The sequence below is a fragment of the Cucumis sativus genome, chromosome 5, assembly GCF_000004075.3.
Source record: "Cucumis sativus cultivar 9930 chromosome 5, Cucumber_9930_V3, whole genome shotgun sequence".
Lineage (NCBI taxonomy): Eukaryota > Viridiplantae > Streptophyta > Magnoliopsida > Cucurbitales > Cucurbitaceae > Cucumis > Cucumis sativus.
Window position 1 is genome coordinate 7,005,473 of NC_026659.2, and position 18,530 is coordinate 7,024,002.

General features: G+C 29.3%; 1 protein-coding gene across 2 annotated transcripts; it reads left to right on the forward strand.

The window, feature by feature from the left end:
- The first annotated feature begins 4,566 nt into the window (after positions 1–4,566).
- LOC101208898 (two-component response regulator ARR17) lies at positions 4,567–6,787 on the forward strand. 2 transcript variants are annotated; one of them, XM_031885267.1, is made up of 5 exons: positions 4,567–5,449; positions 5,536–5,624; positions 5,703–5,789; positions 5,889–5,959; positions 6,546–6,787. In XM_031885267.1, exons 1-5 carry the CDS (start codon positions 5,299–5,301, stop codon positions 6,631–6,633), a joined length of 486 nt encoding a protein of 161 aa, XP_031741127.1. In that variant the 5' UTR covers positions 4,567–5,298; the 3' UTR covers positions 6,634–6,787. The 2 variants fall into 2 exon arrangements, with proteins under 2 accessions (XP_031741127.1, XP_004146434.1); XM_004146386.3 differs by having other exon boundaries at positions 4,912–5,449; positions 5,700–5,789.
- Positions 6,788–18,530: the final 11,743 nt, after the last annotated feature.

Consider the following 18,530-nt stretch of genomic DNA (forward strand, 5'->3'; position numbering starts at 1 on the left):
CTTATCGTGACACAGTTAAAAAGACACTTCTTAAGCCTACATTTTCATCTTAACTTCATTTAAAACTTAACCTTTCAAACTCTTTGAAAAGTCCAAGTTGTCAGGGTTCAGGATTTACAGTATGAGGGATAGTGTGCCAGTGGAACAATACGTCACAATATAAAAAGTTTATCAATTATAATGAAAATAGTTATCTGATAGACTCTCTTCAGTGGCTACTGTATAGCTTGCTCTTGAATATTTCAACAAATTAGGCTCCCCTAAATTTGAGCTCCTCTCACTTCCACAAAATTAATTCTTTAAGCTTTATATGGGATTCCCTCAGTATATAATATGCTTAGGCTCTCCCTAAGAGTGATATTCCCCTCACATTCACCATATTTAGGCTCCCCTAAATACAATATTAATATTAAACTTCTTCTGAGTTCAACAATGTTCGTCAACGTCAAGTACAAGTATTTTCAATATCAATACATGAAGTTGAGGCTTAGACAAACCTTGAAAATGTTGCATGTACATAGTTTTCGAAATGAGTTGACTAACCCTAAAAATGAATGAGAATAGAATATAAAAAATATGGATAGCTATGGAAATATATTTTTGGAGAGAATAAATAATATTTGCAAAAGAATAAGGAATCCACAAAAATCTCCAAATCACATATATGTACAAAGTATATTTTGTTGAAGCTACTGTTCATCGGTACCAATATTCTTGACAATGTTATCAACATGTTGACCAACATATTGCTCAAATTTTGCCTTTAATAAAATCATCCAACTATAGTGCCGTAACAACTTTTTTGCTTTTGAATTATTCTTCAAGGAGATTGAAATAATTCATTTTCATTTTTCAATCAAATTTTAAATACTTTTATTGTACACATGATTATAACTCAACTAATATCAAACATGTATTATAAACCAAGAAATTAGATGTTCACACAACTTTCTTTACACAAAACGTTTGACACAAAAAAATCATCTCTTATTAAACACATCTTTTACCCTTAAAATCACTCTTGAAAAGCCACTTTGTAAATATTAGTGGAATTGTCAAAAATAGCAAATTTGATAAAATATTTAGAACATATAACAAAGATTTCAGATTCTATTAATAATAGACATTAATAGACACTGATATCCTTCTATCAGGGGCATAGATAGACATTGATGGAAGTTTATCAATTTCTATCATTAATATAATCCAAAATTTTGTTACAGCTTGTAAATATTTTAACTTATTTTGCTATTTTAAAAAATGCCCCTTAACTATTATGACGAAAAAAAAAAAGAAGAAAAATAAACACTAAGTTTAAAACATTAGACGCTTAGTTAGTAAATATTTTGTTTTTTGTTTTAAAAGATTAACTTTATAAACATTACATTCCCCACAAAATTTATTCACTCCCCATTAGCTTTTTCTCAATTATTAAAAAAAAAAGGCCAAAATTTGAAAAAGAAAACCGTTTTAAAAACTTATTTTTTTGCTTTTGAAATTTGATTAAAAATTTGATGCATATCATAATAAAAATAAGAAAATAATAGAGACATGTTTAAAAATAGTAAAATAAATTAAAATATCTGTAAGTTAGAGTAAAAATTTGAATTTTATTCTCATAATAGAAACTGATAGACTTATATCATTATGGATGAATGCTACTGATAAAAGCATATCAGTGTCTACCAACGCCTATTAGTGATAGAATATGAAAATTATACTATATAATAAATATTTTATCAAATTTGCTATATTTGACAAATTTTAAAAATAATATCAATTTAAATGATTACACTACCGATAAGATAAGAAAGAAAAGAAAGAAAAGAAAGAAAAGAAAGAAGAATGATGTTAGGATTTGAATATAGTTTGAGTGAAAAGAAAAGATGGTTTGGGTAAAGTGGAATAGGGTAGAGCATGTCCTAGATTCTCTTTACCTCTTCTTTTAGCTTTGACTTTTACAAACTAATCTTACACACATATAGCCCTCTGCCTAAAATCATATTCCATATCTTTTTATCCAATTAAACTCCATACAAATACACACACACTCTCATCTCTTTCTTTAGATTCTATACACATATCCACCAATCACTTCTTCAAATCATATATTTTCACTTTCTTCCATCTTCTCATCATATCTATTCATCCTCTTAAATAAACTATCTAGTTTTATTTTACTTTCTTAGTACAATAATTGCGAAGCTATATGATCTCTAACCCCTTTCAGGTACAATCAAAGATTTGCATGGTCCATGTACCAACATAATTCGATCCTATTATTTATTTTGAGAGTAGAAAGTTTGTCTTTATTGTTGAAGGTTAAGTTTGTAAAATGGAAAAAAAAAAAAGCCAATACATCACATGGGGTTTGAAATCTTCTTTTTTATTTTGAACACATTTTTTTTACTTTATTAGCCCATGTGATATTCCCCTAGCAAATGAATGGTGTAGCCACCTGAAATTCCATTCTCTATCACCATCTTCAATTGTTTCAAAATAATATCAACGTGTTATCACACTATTACCGACTCCACAACACTTTCCGTCTCTAAACTTTTTATATATGCTCTATCACCATCTTTTTATATATAGTATGTAAACCTACTTTGTTTTAGTTTTCATCATTGTTGTTATTATTATTACTATTGTATTGTTTGATAGAAGAAACTTGACATACACACATACTGATTAATCTATCAAATGGAGCTATCCATATTTTAATTAGTATAATTCATGTGTTGGGTTTTCAAATGGATTCATGATAAATTTTAGAAAAAAAGGTATTTATTAACTACAAGATATATATAACAAAAAAGAAAGAAAGAAAGAAAGAAAAAAGAAACAAAAGCTACACAACATAATTAAAAACGATCATTTATTCTCATGGATTATATAGGTTTAATTAAATTCCCTAATATAATATTTTAGGGGAAACAATCTATTTTGAAATAAACAATCTCATATATATAAAAGAAGAAATATTTACCAAAGTATTAAAGAAATATTGGTGGATTACAAAGAGATATTGGATATCAAATTTTGCTAAAAACATGAAAGATCGATCCTTCATTTATATGAATTGCATATCTTTTGTTGAAAAAAGGTATATTATAGAGAAAAAGGAAAGATTCTTTGTTTATTATACTATCAAACAAAATGAAATCATATATATATATATATATTCACTATAGACAAACAAAACCAAAACGAACAAATATATATATATTTTGATCATAGTCAATCTCCTTCCAAAATCTTTTGGATTCATCGCCAAATTAAAATCATTGAATTTCCAATTTACTCGTGTCATTCCTCGTGAGCGAAAAAGGAAAGTAAAGAAAAGAATTACATTCGTGACTATTTTGATTTTGTACGAGATTCATTAGAAATTTATATTTGGTTAAGGAAAAAAACAACATAAAATAAATTCGAATTTAGAGAATATGATGAAAAGAGGTGAAAGTTTAAGAAATTTGTAACATAAAAATCGGATTTTTTTAGTAATTTAAGCTTAACAAAATGTTAATATACAATTTTAGTTACTTGGTGTGAGAAAACAATGAAATAAATATGTTAGGCAAATTTAATATTAAAACTTGAAAGAAAGTGATTTAATTTTAGAAAATGTAATTATATTAAAGGGCAAAAAGTTTGTGGTTAAAATTTATGAAGTAATTAAATTGTAGAAATATGTATTAAAGTGATATTCATTAGTTTGTTAATCTTAATTGTTTGGAAGGTTGATTATTTTGTCTTTTTTTGGTTATTGGCTAAGTCACGTTTTCTTCATTCTATTCTATTCTATTCTATTCTTCTATTCTACTCTCTCAAAGTACTCCTTCTCTACAAAGTGGTAGCTCATTGTATTTATTAATTAGGCTTCTCCATTCCTTCCTTCCAATCTATCACAACAACTCTCTTTATTCAAACATCTCTTATATTCCATCTCTGTTTTTGCATTATTATATTCCAACCTCTACTACTTACTTTAATTAATCAATAACAATCATCCTAACCCAAAACTTACTTAATTTCGTTCGTAACAACTTCTTTCTCATAAATGGTTTTGGACGACGTTTTTTAGACATTGGCCAACGTTTTTCTCGTAAGTTAAAAATGAAAATTCTAGTATCATGAAACTGTTTTACTTTTCATACAGTTAATAAGTTAAAAGTTAAAAAGTGGAGACTAAAAATGGTGAAAGGAGAGAAAGGGAAAGGGGAAAAAAATTAAGGTTCCAATTAGTTGTTAAAGAATATTGAAGAAGAAAGACAATGAAATAATGATGTGAAATACTGTTTTTCTCTGCCAAATCATTAATATGTGTGTATATATATATTTTGAGTCACGTTGTATTTTTGTAATGGTCATTTGGTGTTTGTTACAAAAAAAAAAAAAAAAAAGAAAAAAAGAAATTGATAAACTCTGTGTAGGGATTCAGAGATAAAAAGGAGATGGAAGAGAAATTATGATATGTATTGATTCATATACACTGATGTAGACTGCATCAAATCTCCACCTTAACTCACTAAGGATCTCTCAAGATTCTCACAATCATACTCTCTTCCCCCCCCGCTCTCTCTTTCTCTCTCCTTCTCTTACCATCACCATTACAAAATGTTCAGTTTTCTCTAGTCGACATGTCCTTTTTATCTGTTATCTGATAACTTTTAATTCTTAGTACCTTTAGATTGTATTCTGTTACATGTTCTTACTGTTTAATTAGTAGTAAGAATTGTCAAATGTCACAAGTTAATTACAATAGTACAAAATACAAATCAAACACTAAAATACACTATACAAAAAAGCAATTACAAAGATATTAATATAGTTAATAGAATGGAATTGAAAATGGATTCGAGTTAAGGGAGGAGTATGAAAATAAACAAAAATCTTTTAGGATAAATTGTTAAAAGTGTTCAAACTATGTTATACTTTGTGAGAATTTAAATATGATAGATGAAAATTTGACCACATGTCAGGTACGTTTTCAAAACGTATGGATGTATGAATTCTTTGGTATCACTTTTAGTAGGTAAATAAGAACCAAATTTACTTGGTCAAGAGTCCACTCTCGGAAAAAGTGTATAAATAAGCAACAACTTATACCCATAATTTCCATTCATTGGTTACGTTCTTTGTTGTGACTTCCTGTTTCTTCTTCCATTTGGGTTCTCACAACATCTCCTTTCCCTCTCTCTCTCTCTCTCTCTAAATTTAATACCCTTTCTCCACTTCTTTACTACTTTATTGCTCTAATTTTTATTTCCAGAGAAATTAAAGGTTTTCATATCAATGGAGACTTCATCTTCTTCTTCGTCTTCTTCTTCTTCATGTATGAAATGGAGCTGTGAAAATGGGTATCAACCTCATGTTCTTGCTGTTGATGATAATCTTGTTGATCGTAAACTTGTTGAGAAATTGCTAAAAAACTCCTCTTGTAAAGGTAATACTACTACTTGATTACTTCTTAACTTTCTATTTTTTTGGATTTATTAACATTGGTAGTTATTATATAATAAATATATGCAGTAACGACGGCAGAAAATGGTGTGAGTGCTTTGGAGTTCTTAGGATTGTTGGATGAACATAATCAACACACCAACTTTGAACGCTCCAATGTAAGTACTGAATTCAATTAATTATTTGTAAATTTTTTTTTATTAATATTAATAATTAAAATGATTGGGACTTAGGAGTGGCAGCAGAGGTCAAAAGTGAATATGATCATCACTGATTATTGCATGCCAGGAATGTCTGGATATGAACTTCTCAAGAAAATCAAGGTCGTCTTCTTCTTCTTCTTCTTCTTTTTCTCAAGAAAATTTGTTCGTTTGTAGAATAAAAAAAGAAAAAAAGTGATATAATTAATATATTGAATGCAGAGATCTTCGAAGATGAAGGAAGTTCCTGTGGTGGTTGTATCATCAGAAAACGTGCCCACTCGCATCAACAAGTTTGTCTTTTCCCTTTCTTTTCCTTTTTTCACTCACTTTTTTCACTTTTACCATTTCTCTTTTTATTATTTCATCTTACAAACAAAGAGTATTTTTAAGATAACAATCTCTTTTAAAGCACCAACACATTTATGAGTTAAGAGTCATATATTGCAAATTAAATATATAGTTAAAGTTTGTTAAACCATTTTGCAAAACAAAACAACCACATTCACTATCTTTAGATTATCTAAAGAAATTAAAAATATGTTTTCCTTTTCTAAATTATATTTTTAAAACTATTTTTGAGTGGTTGTCAACCCTATAAATTTGTTTGAAAATGAACCTTTAAACGAAATTGAACACTTCAAGATATACTGTTAATAGAGGGAGTAGAATGTATTATTTAGTGCTTTTAAATTTATGAGCTAAATAAATTGATGCCACCTTAAAGTTTATAAACACCATTTAAAAGAATTCACATCTTAAAAATAAAACCAAATTTGTAATATGGAAATGATCCTTCTTCTTAATTTTATTGTTTCCATGTTTTATCAATGTAAAGCAGTTTCTTATTGTTTTGTTTTGTTATAAATATATTTGTAGGTGTTTAGAGGAAGGGGCAGAGATGTTTATGCTGAAACCCTTGAAACAATCTGATGTTGTGAAGCTCAAATGCCAATTCATGAACTGAAAAATGTTTAGAGGTTGAGGGTGAGGTTGAGGGTGTTATATGCAAGTTTTGTGGAAGGATTAGGGGAAGTTGCATCAATTTCTTGTGTTTTATTTTTATATTTGTTCAATGGATTTGGGTTGCAATATAATTCCAATCATTTTGATTTCATGTCTCACTCTCTAATCAATCCATTACTTCCCTATTTTGATCATTATATACATATAAAGAGCTCCACCTACCAAATATTTTTGTTTATAAACACTTCAAATTTTCTTTTCTTTTTTCTTTCAATTTTTCAATCATAATTTCCATCTTTATTAAAGTAACACTTAATTAGGAGAGGAGAGTATACAAAATTTTCAAAACTATTTAAAAAAGAGGTGAAAATTAAAGCTTAACTTAGTTTTTTAAACATTAATTAATAATAGAATGTAATGTTATGAGGTAAATTTTTAAATAGAATCAAATTAATTATTATTTAATACGCCTTAGAAATGTAGTAGACATAATTTAATTGAAACACCTTTCAAATTTTAGAAAGTTCATAATTTCATAAAACATTTTAAAGTAGATATGTATTTAAGGAAAAAAGTAAATTAGGATAATTGTGAAATCTTATAATGATAAGCTCAAGATTCTATTTCTAATTTTTTTCAAAGTGTTCAAAAATTAAAAAAGTAAATCCAATGGGGTTTTTAAAGTTAGGTTTTTTTTTTTTTATTATTTTATAGAAAAACTTTACAAACCATACAATACCAATACACATTCCAAAAATAAAAATCAATTAAAAACTAGGAAAAACTAATAGATACAAAATTGAAAGAGAGGTTCAAAATTTAAAATTATTTATAAAGTTTTGAAGGATATTTTAGAAGGAAATTAGAATTAAAAATGTGATGAGAGTATTATATGAAGCAATTAATTAAATAAGTATGAGAAGTAATGATGGTATATTTGTAAATACATGGTATAAAAGAGTTGCACTGCCAAAGTCTGATATTTAGCTGTCAAAGATAAGGAAAATAGATTGTGGAGTCAATGGGTTATTTCAAAAGATCTTCAAGTTGAGAATCTTACAACAAAGATTTCTAACAAATTTGATCAAACAACAAATTGCAGCAAACAATTTTATGTACTTTCTATTCTATTCTTGCACTATGAGGGGAGTTATTGCTCATTGATAGTGTTTGGTTCAAAATGTTATATATTTTCTTTTGGAGAATATTTTGTCACATCCCACGTGTATGAGTTTTAATTTAATTTCCCTATATTTTTTTACACCTTTTCTTACCATTCATATTAAAAAAAATTTTAAAAAAGAAAAAACGAAACCTATCTAATAATCAAACAATTAGGTGAGATGCATAAACATGAATGCACCTAAGTTTTTCCTTTAATTTAAATACTCTTTGTAGGCCATTTAGCTTAAAGGTTTTATGTATTGAAAAAAATCTTGGTTATGTGTCGATGATGGAATTCTGAATACAAATTAGAAAGTTGTTTGATAACGTTTATGTTTCTTGTTTTCTATTTTTTGTTTCTCACTTTTCAATGAACAAACTTGTTTTTGATAAATGTTCATGTTTCTTGTTTTTCTAAAATTTGAGAAATGTTTCCAAAAAAGAGAGCTCAATTTAAGGAAATATGAAATTAGTTTCTCCTGTTTTTGTTTCTATTTATACATTTGCTTTCCATTCAAAATATTAACTTCATACTTTGCTCTACTGGTGTTGGTAAGTGTTATCATGTATGTTGAATTCCAACTTTGTTTTTGCATTTAGCTGTGCATCAAAACTTATTTATATTATTTGATATAAATTTTTTTATTTTTATGTTTAATGTAAGACATTTTTCTAATATATATCATATTATCACAAGCAACGAAAAAAATGAGGAAGAATTATCAAAAAAAAGAAAAAATTGCTTCCCCACTATTTTGTAAGAAATGAGAAACAAGAATAGTTTTCAAACATATTTCTGTTTCTAGATCTTAAAAATTATGAAACAAGAAATAGGAAACAAGAAACAAAAAACGTAAACATTATCAAAGGGGCCTCAAGTATCTCATTAAACCTCCTCCATGCGCTTTTTTGTCACATCCCCTCCCAGATCACCTACTCTTGACTAGAGAGACGGTGTGAATTCAACCGATATCGCTCCCCTTTTGAACGACACCAGCTGACCCAGCTTACTGAACATTTTAAAATTTTAAACAACTTAACCAATTTAAAACTTAAACAGCATGTCAACACAATAATTATAGCTTAAACAAACTTCATTAAATAATTTTTTAAAACAAGTCAATGCTATCTACCTTTAATTATAGATGACACTTCAAATCAAACGAAACCCAAAACAACTTGGCTAAATTATCATTAAACATATGTCCATGACATGGCTTAACTTAAAGTACTAACCAAAAGTAACAAATCTGTTAACAACTGACACAACAAACGGGTGACAGCAGGTTAATCTTGCGAATCACAATCTCTTCAGATGGCAGCTTAGACCTTTGACTTGTAGACTTGCCCAATCTCTTCTTAACCTCAAAATTTCAACAAAAAAATCCACGATATGCGTTATGTAGCTTTCTTAGAATCAAGATTGCTCAGATTCCTCCCGAAAATGACCTTCCTCCCTTCCTTTAGCTCAAACTTGATCTTCCTCTCCTCAAATTTAATCAACAACCCCAAATCATAAACTAGACTCAATTTGAAAACTTTTAGGAGTGATTTCAGACAAAATGCATGAGTAAAATAAGAGAAATTCTCTTATGAAGTGACCTATTTATAACGAACCTTTCATGAGAATTTCTTGACACATCCAATTTTTCGAAATTTAACTTAAACATGTATATGACATGTGGAAACCACTTAACAACTTACCATTTGGCACAACTTTACTCAAATTTTCCAAACAAAATGCCTTAAGCTTTTGAATGCCTTGGTAATCTCTTTAGCCTTGGCTACAAGGTCATCACACATGCACATGCCTTCTCACGAGCACAAGCCTCCTTGCTAGCCTTCTTGGTCGCCTAGCTAAAATGCCTACTGTCTAAATAACCTCTAAAGACAAGCCTCTTCAACATCTAGCCATTGTCATCTCGCCTAACACACCTAGAGGTTATCCAACCTTTCTTAGTCACCCTTCCTCACTTGTCTTTGCTGCCTATCTCATATGAATTTGCCCAAATAACTAGAGTTTATTTGCCTCCCTTTGGCCGTCCACCAAGCTCCAAAACAGCTAGCATATGGACTTAGCCAAAATTTTCCTTTTATCAACTAAACCTAACTTTTAAACCATCATTTCTTAATTTTCTTTCTCTCCACCTACAATGACACATTTAAATTGACAGTTCTTGAGTTTACTTTCCCATCTTGGCTTCAGCCAAAATCTAACCTACCAAGCTCTCTAGAAGACTTAAGTCCTTAGGGTTCAGGATTTACATTTTTAACTAACAACTCTCAAATAGAACGAGTGAGAATGCAAAGTTTATTCTTTCTAAACAAAAACCCATCAAACAACATATAAATCAAGAACAATATATTTTGATGTGAGATTTTGAACATAAAATAAGTGTCTTATGAATACAACTTAATATATTCAAAACCAAACAACCTAATGTGAAGGGTGTCTAGCAAGACATACTTTCTAGATAGTGCATCTGCAACTACATTTTTCTAATCTTTCTTATACCATATAACATAAGGAAAAGCTTCAATGAACTCCAACTATTTTGTATGTCTCTGATTTAGTTTTCGTTGGCCCTTCAAATGTTGTAATCTTTGGTGGTCAATATGGATAACAAACTCCTTTCGCTACAAGTAAGGTTGTCAAGTTCTTTCACTAAGACATAAAGCTCCTTGTCATATGTAGGATATTTCATGGCAACTCCATTCAATTTCTCATTGAAGTACATCAACGATCTTTGATCATGTGTTAAAAAATCTTCAATCTTTATTCTACTAGTATCACACTCAATTTCAAATGTTAGCTCAACGGTAAGATACATAAATTAGCATTACATAGCTTATCTTTCAAATATAATCATTGAAAGCACAGTCTTGTGCTTGTCCCCTCTCAAACTTTACATTCTTCTTTATAACTAAGTACATTAAGTAGTGTAACTATGAAACTAAAATCTCTTATGAACCTCGTATAGAAGTTTGCTTAGCCATGTAAACTTATAATCTCACTAGCATTCTTAGGTGTAGACCACCACCTAAGTGCTTTAACCTTCTCAAAATCAACTTCCACTCTAGGAGTAGTAAACTACAAAACCTAGGAAGTTTACCTTTTCCATGCAAAAACAACACTTTTTGATATTAGCATAAAAATATTCTTTCCTGAGTGTATCTAGAACACACCTTAACACATGCATAACATGTTCCTATGGTGTCCTAGAATATATTATAGGATGTCAACAAAACAAACTATAAACTCTCCTAAAAATTCATGCAATATATGGTTCATAAGTCTCATCAAAGTGTTGGGTACATTATTTAAACCAAAAGGCATAATCAACAATCCATACAAATCATGCTTAGTTTTAAAGTAGTTTTCCATTCATCTTCAACCTTCATTCTAATTTGATGGTATCCATGTTTTAAGTCAATTTTTGTAAATAGACTACAATCATACAATTCATCTAGCACACTATGAGAATTTTTGTCTTTGCTGATGTAGAGAAACGTGGACAAATCTTAAGGAAAACTGTTGGCTTTTTTGCCCTTAATCTCAAATTAATTTATTTTGATTATTTAATTAATTTATGTTTTGATGATAACAAATCTGATTTTTTTTATTGACAATTTTGTTAATTTGAATAGACCATATCGTAGAGCTTGAAAAAATGATTCTAACCTCTTGAATCACCCAAATCGAAATTCAAAAGAAGAAAATATTGCTAAAAGAAGCTTAACGAAAAAATACCCGAGATAGTGATGTGGCGACCCAGCATTCAATTTGAACCAATTAGAGAAAGCCACTCGGAACAATGGAGGAGTAACAAATGTGGCTTTTGGTTATGTTTTATTGGCTTTTATAAAGAAAATGAATTTAAAAAGAAAATGACTTTAATATTATTATTTTTCTTTGGGTCTAACCGCTAGTTTTTTTAAAAGATTGTGAAGTTGTTTTATTTGTTTTTTTTAAACAAAGTATTTTGAAAAGACATATTTTTATATTATTATTTGTATGGTGTCTAACGGCTAATTGGGTTTAAATCTCAGCCATTCATTTTATTTTTACTTATATCTAATGACTCAAAATGATTTTAAATTTATCTTTCCTCCCCTTTTAAATACTTCACTTTTCCCAAATTTTAAAGAGACAAGATTATTAAAACTTTACAATCCTCAAAAAGTGGAAAAAACCAAAATTGTTATTCTCTCTAGAGCTTCCAATTTTTATTCTTTTCATCTTATTCTTGAGACCTTCTTATTGTATTGTGAGGATTAAATTTTAGGATTAAATTTGTGTGCTTCAAATTGTATACTCACTCTTTTAGAGAGTTTTCTTTTGTGTGATTTAAAAACTTCAACATATTGTAACGGTTGGATCCTAACCCATGGAAAAGATCCGGTTTGCTCTTGAACCCGAAAAAGAAGCAAGAATCGGTTCGGCTCAAATTCGTGGAAAGAGTCAAAAGAAGATTTTCAATCAAAATCCCAAGAGGTGCTTGAGAAAGTGGATGTAGGTTGAGTTTAACCGAACCACTCTAAAATTACGGTGTCTTCTTCTCTAACTCTTTTCTAATTATTTTTAATTTAATTTTAGTTACATATTCTTATTGGTTGAGTTTGATTGCATATTTTCATTCATATATTTTTATCAATCTTGTTATTTAACAAAGTTTACAAAGTTCTTTATTTAAATTTAAAAAAATATCTAATTAATTGATTTTACTTTTTATTTGTCAAAAAGTTTATTTAAACCTTATTCACCCCTCTAGGGTTGCTATACCGGTCCAACAAAATCGTGGGGAGAGCTTCTGTTGATATTTTTTTGCGTGGGCACGTTTCGTGGCCGAAACTCCACTGTCTTTTCATTTGCCCACGTTGTTGACGTTATGTTAGCAAAACTTCCCACACCCATTAATCTCATGGGTAGAAAAGACATTTTCACCCATGAAAAAATGTCGGCAGAAAGATTTTTTTAACCATGATCATCATCACGTTGACAAAAATCGACAACTTTTTGGGCATGTTCGTTTCGTGCGCAAAAACTGTTTCTACCAACGAAAATATTTTTATTGGCAAAAAGAAAATTTGTCCCTATGCTAAATTTTTCGGAAGAAGTATATATATGCATGTGCCAAATGCTTTTTTTGGATAAAAATTTGATTGTTGGCCACGAATGATGCGTCGACAGATAATATTTATTTCTTTTTTTCCCACGCACTAAACGTCGCCAGAGCTTTCTAACTGCCAACATATTTCTATCAACAAAAAAATGTGGGAAAAACGATTTAAATTTTTTCACATTTATTATTAATATTGTACGCTTCTAGATTAATTTTCAAATATAGAATGAATTTCCTAGCTATAACAAAATATATCAAACGTTGCAACAAAAAAAATTAAAAATGAAAATGTTTTTAACCATTAATAATTTGTCAAAATATGACAAACCATAATTCTTCAGTGTGTCAAGGCACATAAACTATAATAATTTTCATTTTGGCATACCAAAATGAACAAAAAATATTAAATACACAAAAAATGGTTAGTTCAATAAAAAAGTCTTCACAAAAATAATAGTCATTCTCTGCTCCTTTAAACTACATAAAACTAAAAAAGATAGATTAAAATGAATAAAAACATGCTAAATTTTAACTACTTGTTTCAAATGAATCAAGTATCAAAATAAATAAAGTAAAATTATATTTGTACCCATAAAGTGTAAAGAAAAATGACCTATGTACTTTAAGACAAAAAATCCTCATATATGTTTCAAACCACCCAAAAACCTAAAAAAAATCCTAAAAACTGTCAAAACCAGCTGGCCTAGAAACAACTTAGTATGACTATCAAACTCAATACCAACTATAATGTATATATAAAAGGTGTCTACGTGATAGTTCAACCAAGCATCCAAATGGCTAAAAAAATGTCATATGATTTAAAGTGAAGATTCGAACAAGATGCAAATGGTCTAAGTGTGACTTTCAAACCCAAAACCAATCTAAAAAGTCCTACAAAAGTGTCTAGGTGAAACTTTAACTCTCAAAACAACACTTACATGCTCCATGCATGACTTTAAAACTAAAATCCAACTAAAAAATGTGCTAAAAAGTGTCTTAACTCTCAAAACCTGCCTACAAAACAAGTTTTAAATGCCTAAGTGTAATCACAAAACACAAAACCAACTATAATAGATCTAAAAAGTGTCTAAGTGATACTTCTACAGACTATTCAAAAAGCTAAAAAAATGTCATATACTTTAAAGTGTCATATATGTATGTTTCAAAACATCCAAAAACCTAAAAATGTCATAGTTTTCAATTAAAATGGCAAGCTTAGAGTCTTAAAAAAGTGAAGGTTTGAACAAGATGTAAATGACCTAAGTGTATAAGTGTTTAAGTGATACTTCTATAAACCATCCAAAAACCTAACTGTGAAATGTCACTATATGCATGGTTGACTACTATAACTGTAGGATAGCCACATAATATTTCAACTCAAGTATAAAATAAATGTGAAATGTATGCATAGTTGGCTACCGTAATTGCAAGATAGCCACACATTAATATGGAAGTATGCTTTAACAATATAATTTTTTAATTTTAGTTTGGGAAAATACGTAGGTGTTTGAAAGTGCATCCTCTTCCTCTCCTAGATCCAACTTGTTTTTCTTAATGTCAGCCTACCTTTGTTCCCATTTTGTTAGTTCATTGGTTAACTTTTCATTTGCTTCTTTAAAGTATGTCATTTCATTATTCTCTTTTCCATGTGTAGATGACACATTACTACCTAACGGTTTACACTTTTTGGGTTAACACTTTGCATTGAGAGACATCCTAATACAATTTTGCATGCCTTCACACTAGAGATCATCTGAACACCATCTTCAGTTGACTTTGTAATGATTTGTTTCATTTTCAACAATATGAAAGATCTAGTTAGATTAAATATATTGAATAACACATGAATTTACTTAGTCACACTACACGAAAAGAGAGATCTCCCAACACACAAAAGCGTCGAGAGATATACAAAAATTCATCGGAAAAGGATTTTTCAAAGCATAAATGTTCGTCAAGACCGAGGTTGGATGAAATACATCGGTGGAGGATCTTCCAAGGCACAACATGCAACGCCGGAGTTTTTCTAATTCAGCATGTTATGCATTGGGAGATCTTTTATTTTTTTTATTTTTTAAAAAACACCTTCCATTATTAAATGGAAGATATATATATCCACCTGAGACAAATACTACAAAGCGTTTATTAAATTTCCATATAATAAATTATAATAAAAGTATATATAATCAATGAATGAGCAAGCCACCATGCCACAAATTGTGTAGTTGTGTTCTCAACTCTCCAATCAAACGAATCCCCAAAATGGTAGGCATATTGAGTCGGCGACATAGGTCACTCTTTTCCATGCAAATCAAAGTACCGCCTTCATAGGCATGAGTTCACAACTCATTCAAGATTCAGGTCAAGTCATTTATGGTCATCCTAGTGAAATGTAGTCTCAACTAGTAACGATGTTAATAAGAGAGACTATTCGTTTCATGGTTCGATCGTATACAAAGTCTTTGTATAGAATACCCTCGCTCTAATGTCTCGACATGAATGATTAGGATCAAATAATTTTGTAGCACTTTAGAACAATTGTAACAACTACAAAGCAAACTGTATTCGTAGTGTCACCATAGATAAGGTTACCTTATCCATCTACTACAGATCATTTAGGTTATAACTTAAACATGATCCACTTGTATGTCTCCACATACATGTTTAGATTACATAAGATAACATTAGATGTTATTTTATTGGTTTTTTGGGTTAATGCAACTAAATGTTAAATAAAATAAAATACTTTATTTTATTAGATAAATAAAATGGTTTTATAATACAATTACAAAATACAAGACCACGAGATCAAGAGTATCAACTCCAACAAGGTAATCATTCCGGCATGGAAAACTTCCCCAGAGAAGTGTATAAATAGGTAAAGTTTGACCATTTTTGGAGCTGCTTTACCTTGTATTCACTTAAGAAAGTACAAAGAGAATTTCAAAGATTTCAAGAGATCCATCACGAGCTTGAATTTGACAAGGAATTGTAAGAAAGTTTTTGGTTAAGGAGATAGATGAGGAATCTAACTGATTGTGAGTGGTTTCTTCCTATCAATGTCTAAAAAAAAGAATAAAATGATTTCTAGTGTGTTTAAATCCTTAAATGTATTTCTAGGTGAAACCTTGAGTTACATGATTTCTCTTATGTTCTCCAATTCTTAAAATATATTTGACTTATAAATGAATTGGATTTGGAAATGAACTAGAATGATGTGATGATCTTTGATACCCTATCTGATGAGATGTCTCACACTTGTTGTCTGTTCTAGCGTGGGATGCCTTATACTTGCTATATGATATGGGATAAGATGCCCTTATTTTGCAATGTGATATGAAATAGGATGTCTCATACTTGTCGTGCGATTTGGTATGTAATGCCCTTTGCTTGTTATATGATATGACATTAGAAGATGTGTTATGCATGATGATATTGATGGTGAATTGTTGTTGCGTTTAGATCACTCTGCAAGCCATAACCCAACAAAAGAGTGTGGTAAACGTTTGAGCTGAGAAAATGGTATACAAATGTAATTGAACACGCAGAACAATTATGTGATATGATTTAGATGATGCCTTATGCAAGATGCATGCTTATGAGATATGAGTTATTATGAATGATTTGAAAAGAAATGTTTTCCATATGATTTATAAATGTATAAAATTTGGATGTTGATATCCTAATGCGTTGAGATGTTTGATTGGAACTCAATGTTTCGTTATTGAAAAATATTTATGTCATCTGATTTGGCGAAATGAATTGCAACGCGTTATGACAAAAATTGATTGGTAAAAGATCCCACTCACTAGATCTTTTATTTAATATTTCAAATATTTTGTTTTATTCCTCCTAGGTATCGAGGAACGTCCAATTTTTGTCTTGTTGTCTTGATCGCCTAACGTGTCATATATCAATCACATCATCTTGGTAGTGGCCACTATCAACTCGCGTAGCATGTTAAAGGTAGGCAAGAAGAGTCAAAATTATTGTTTTAAGATTGTATATGTTTTTAGTTGAAGGAACTTGTACTAAAAAAGTGTACTAAAGTAGTCATAATCAACTGGAATGAAGTATGGCTATTTAAAATAAGTTCTTATCTCGCACTGAGTAAGTGTTGTGTTTATTAAACTTACCAAGCGTTCAACATGCTATCTCGCGGAGAGATTCGTTTTGAATGTCTAGATGGTCACACATTTCTTTTTGGTCGCATAAAAGGACTTTTGGGATGGGGCGTGATAGAATTTGAATTTATTCGATAATTTAAATTTTTATAATTATTTTTTTATAATATGATAAATGTTATTTTTTTGTTATACATTAAACTATAAAAAAAGAGAAAATGTTGGAAAAGATCCAATGAACAAGAAACAAGAAATGAGTGCATAGGAGTTCGTGGAGGTGGTTGGAGTTAACCGTCAATAGAATTGGTTGAAGGTGGTGATGGTCGTTAGAGTTGTAGTTGGAGGTGGCCGCTGTTGAAAGTTTAGAGATCAAATCTATTATTCCAAATTCATGACTAAAAGATGTAATTGCTTAATCAGTTACGTTCTTTTAATGACCATTTTGTTTTTCGTTTTTTAAAAATCAAATCTATTCATACAACCATTTATATCTTTATTAAGTAAAATGATTAAATTTTTAGCCAAATTCCAAAACCAAAAACAAACTTTTAAAAGCTATAATTAAAAATTTCTAAAATTTGGCTTAAATTTTTAAATAATGAATAAAAAGTAGATAACAAATGAAACAAAAGTTGGGAATGGAATGGTCTGTATATTTAGTTTTACGAAATGATTTTTACAAAATGAAACTAATTAATTAATTAATATTATTATATTGGATTTTTCAAAAATAGAAAAATTGGCAAACTGTACATTTCATAGAACAAAACCACTAAAATACAAATTTTATTTGATTTTTCTATGAAAGAAAAATTTTGGTCAAATGTTTTATTTCTTACCGTTTTTCTTATTTGGGTTGTAATAGCTTGGATAGTTGTAGGAATATCAAATTTGGAGATAGCATCTAGAAATAAAGAAAAAATCGACGGGAATAATACTTTTAGCAAATAGGGAACGCGCACATTTATGGAATTGTGTTAATCTCAAATTTGTCCCTGATTCTAGGATAGTTCGTAGATTCAAAGTAGAGTGCATTTTAATGGATCCATCATGAGGCAAGATTAGGCACATTTGGAAAATACAATATATTTTACAAACCACGTGATTTTATTAAATCCTAACTAAATTTGAAATTTTGTTGCTGAAATTCCTCTATAATGATGGAGTATATATCTTTCTTATTGAGTTAGTTATATCATTATATCATAAATCATTTACTAATATAGTTAAATAATATATAATATATATTTTTAATAAGATTTTGAAATTATATAATTAAGTGATACACATAATATCTAGTTTTAATTAGATTTCAAGGACAAATGTGATATGCAAAAGATATAGCTTTCAATCTTTTTGTGTCACGTTTGACCATTTATTAGGATGACTACAACAATTTCAGTCTCATTTAGATTGTCGAGGATACAGAGTCCTAATATGTATATGTAATCAATTTTAAGCTATGTTTGTACAAGACTAGTCATATA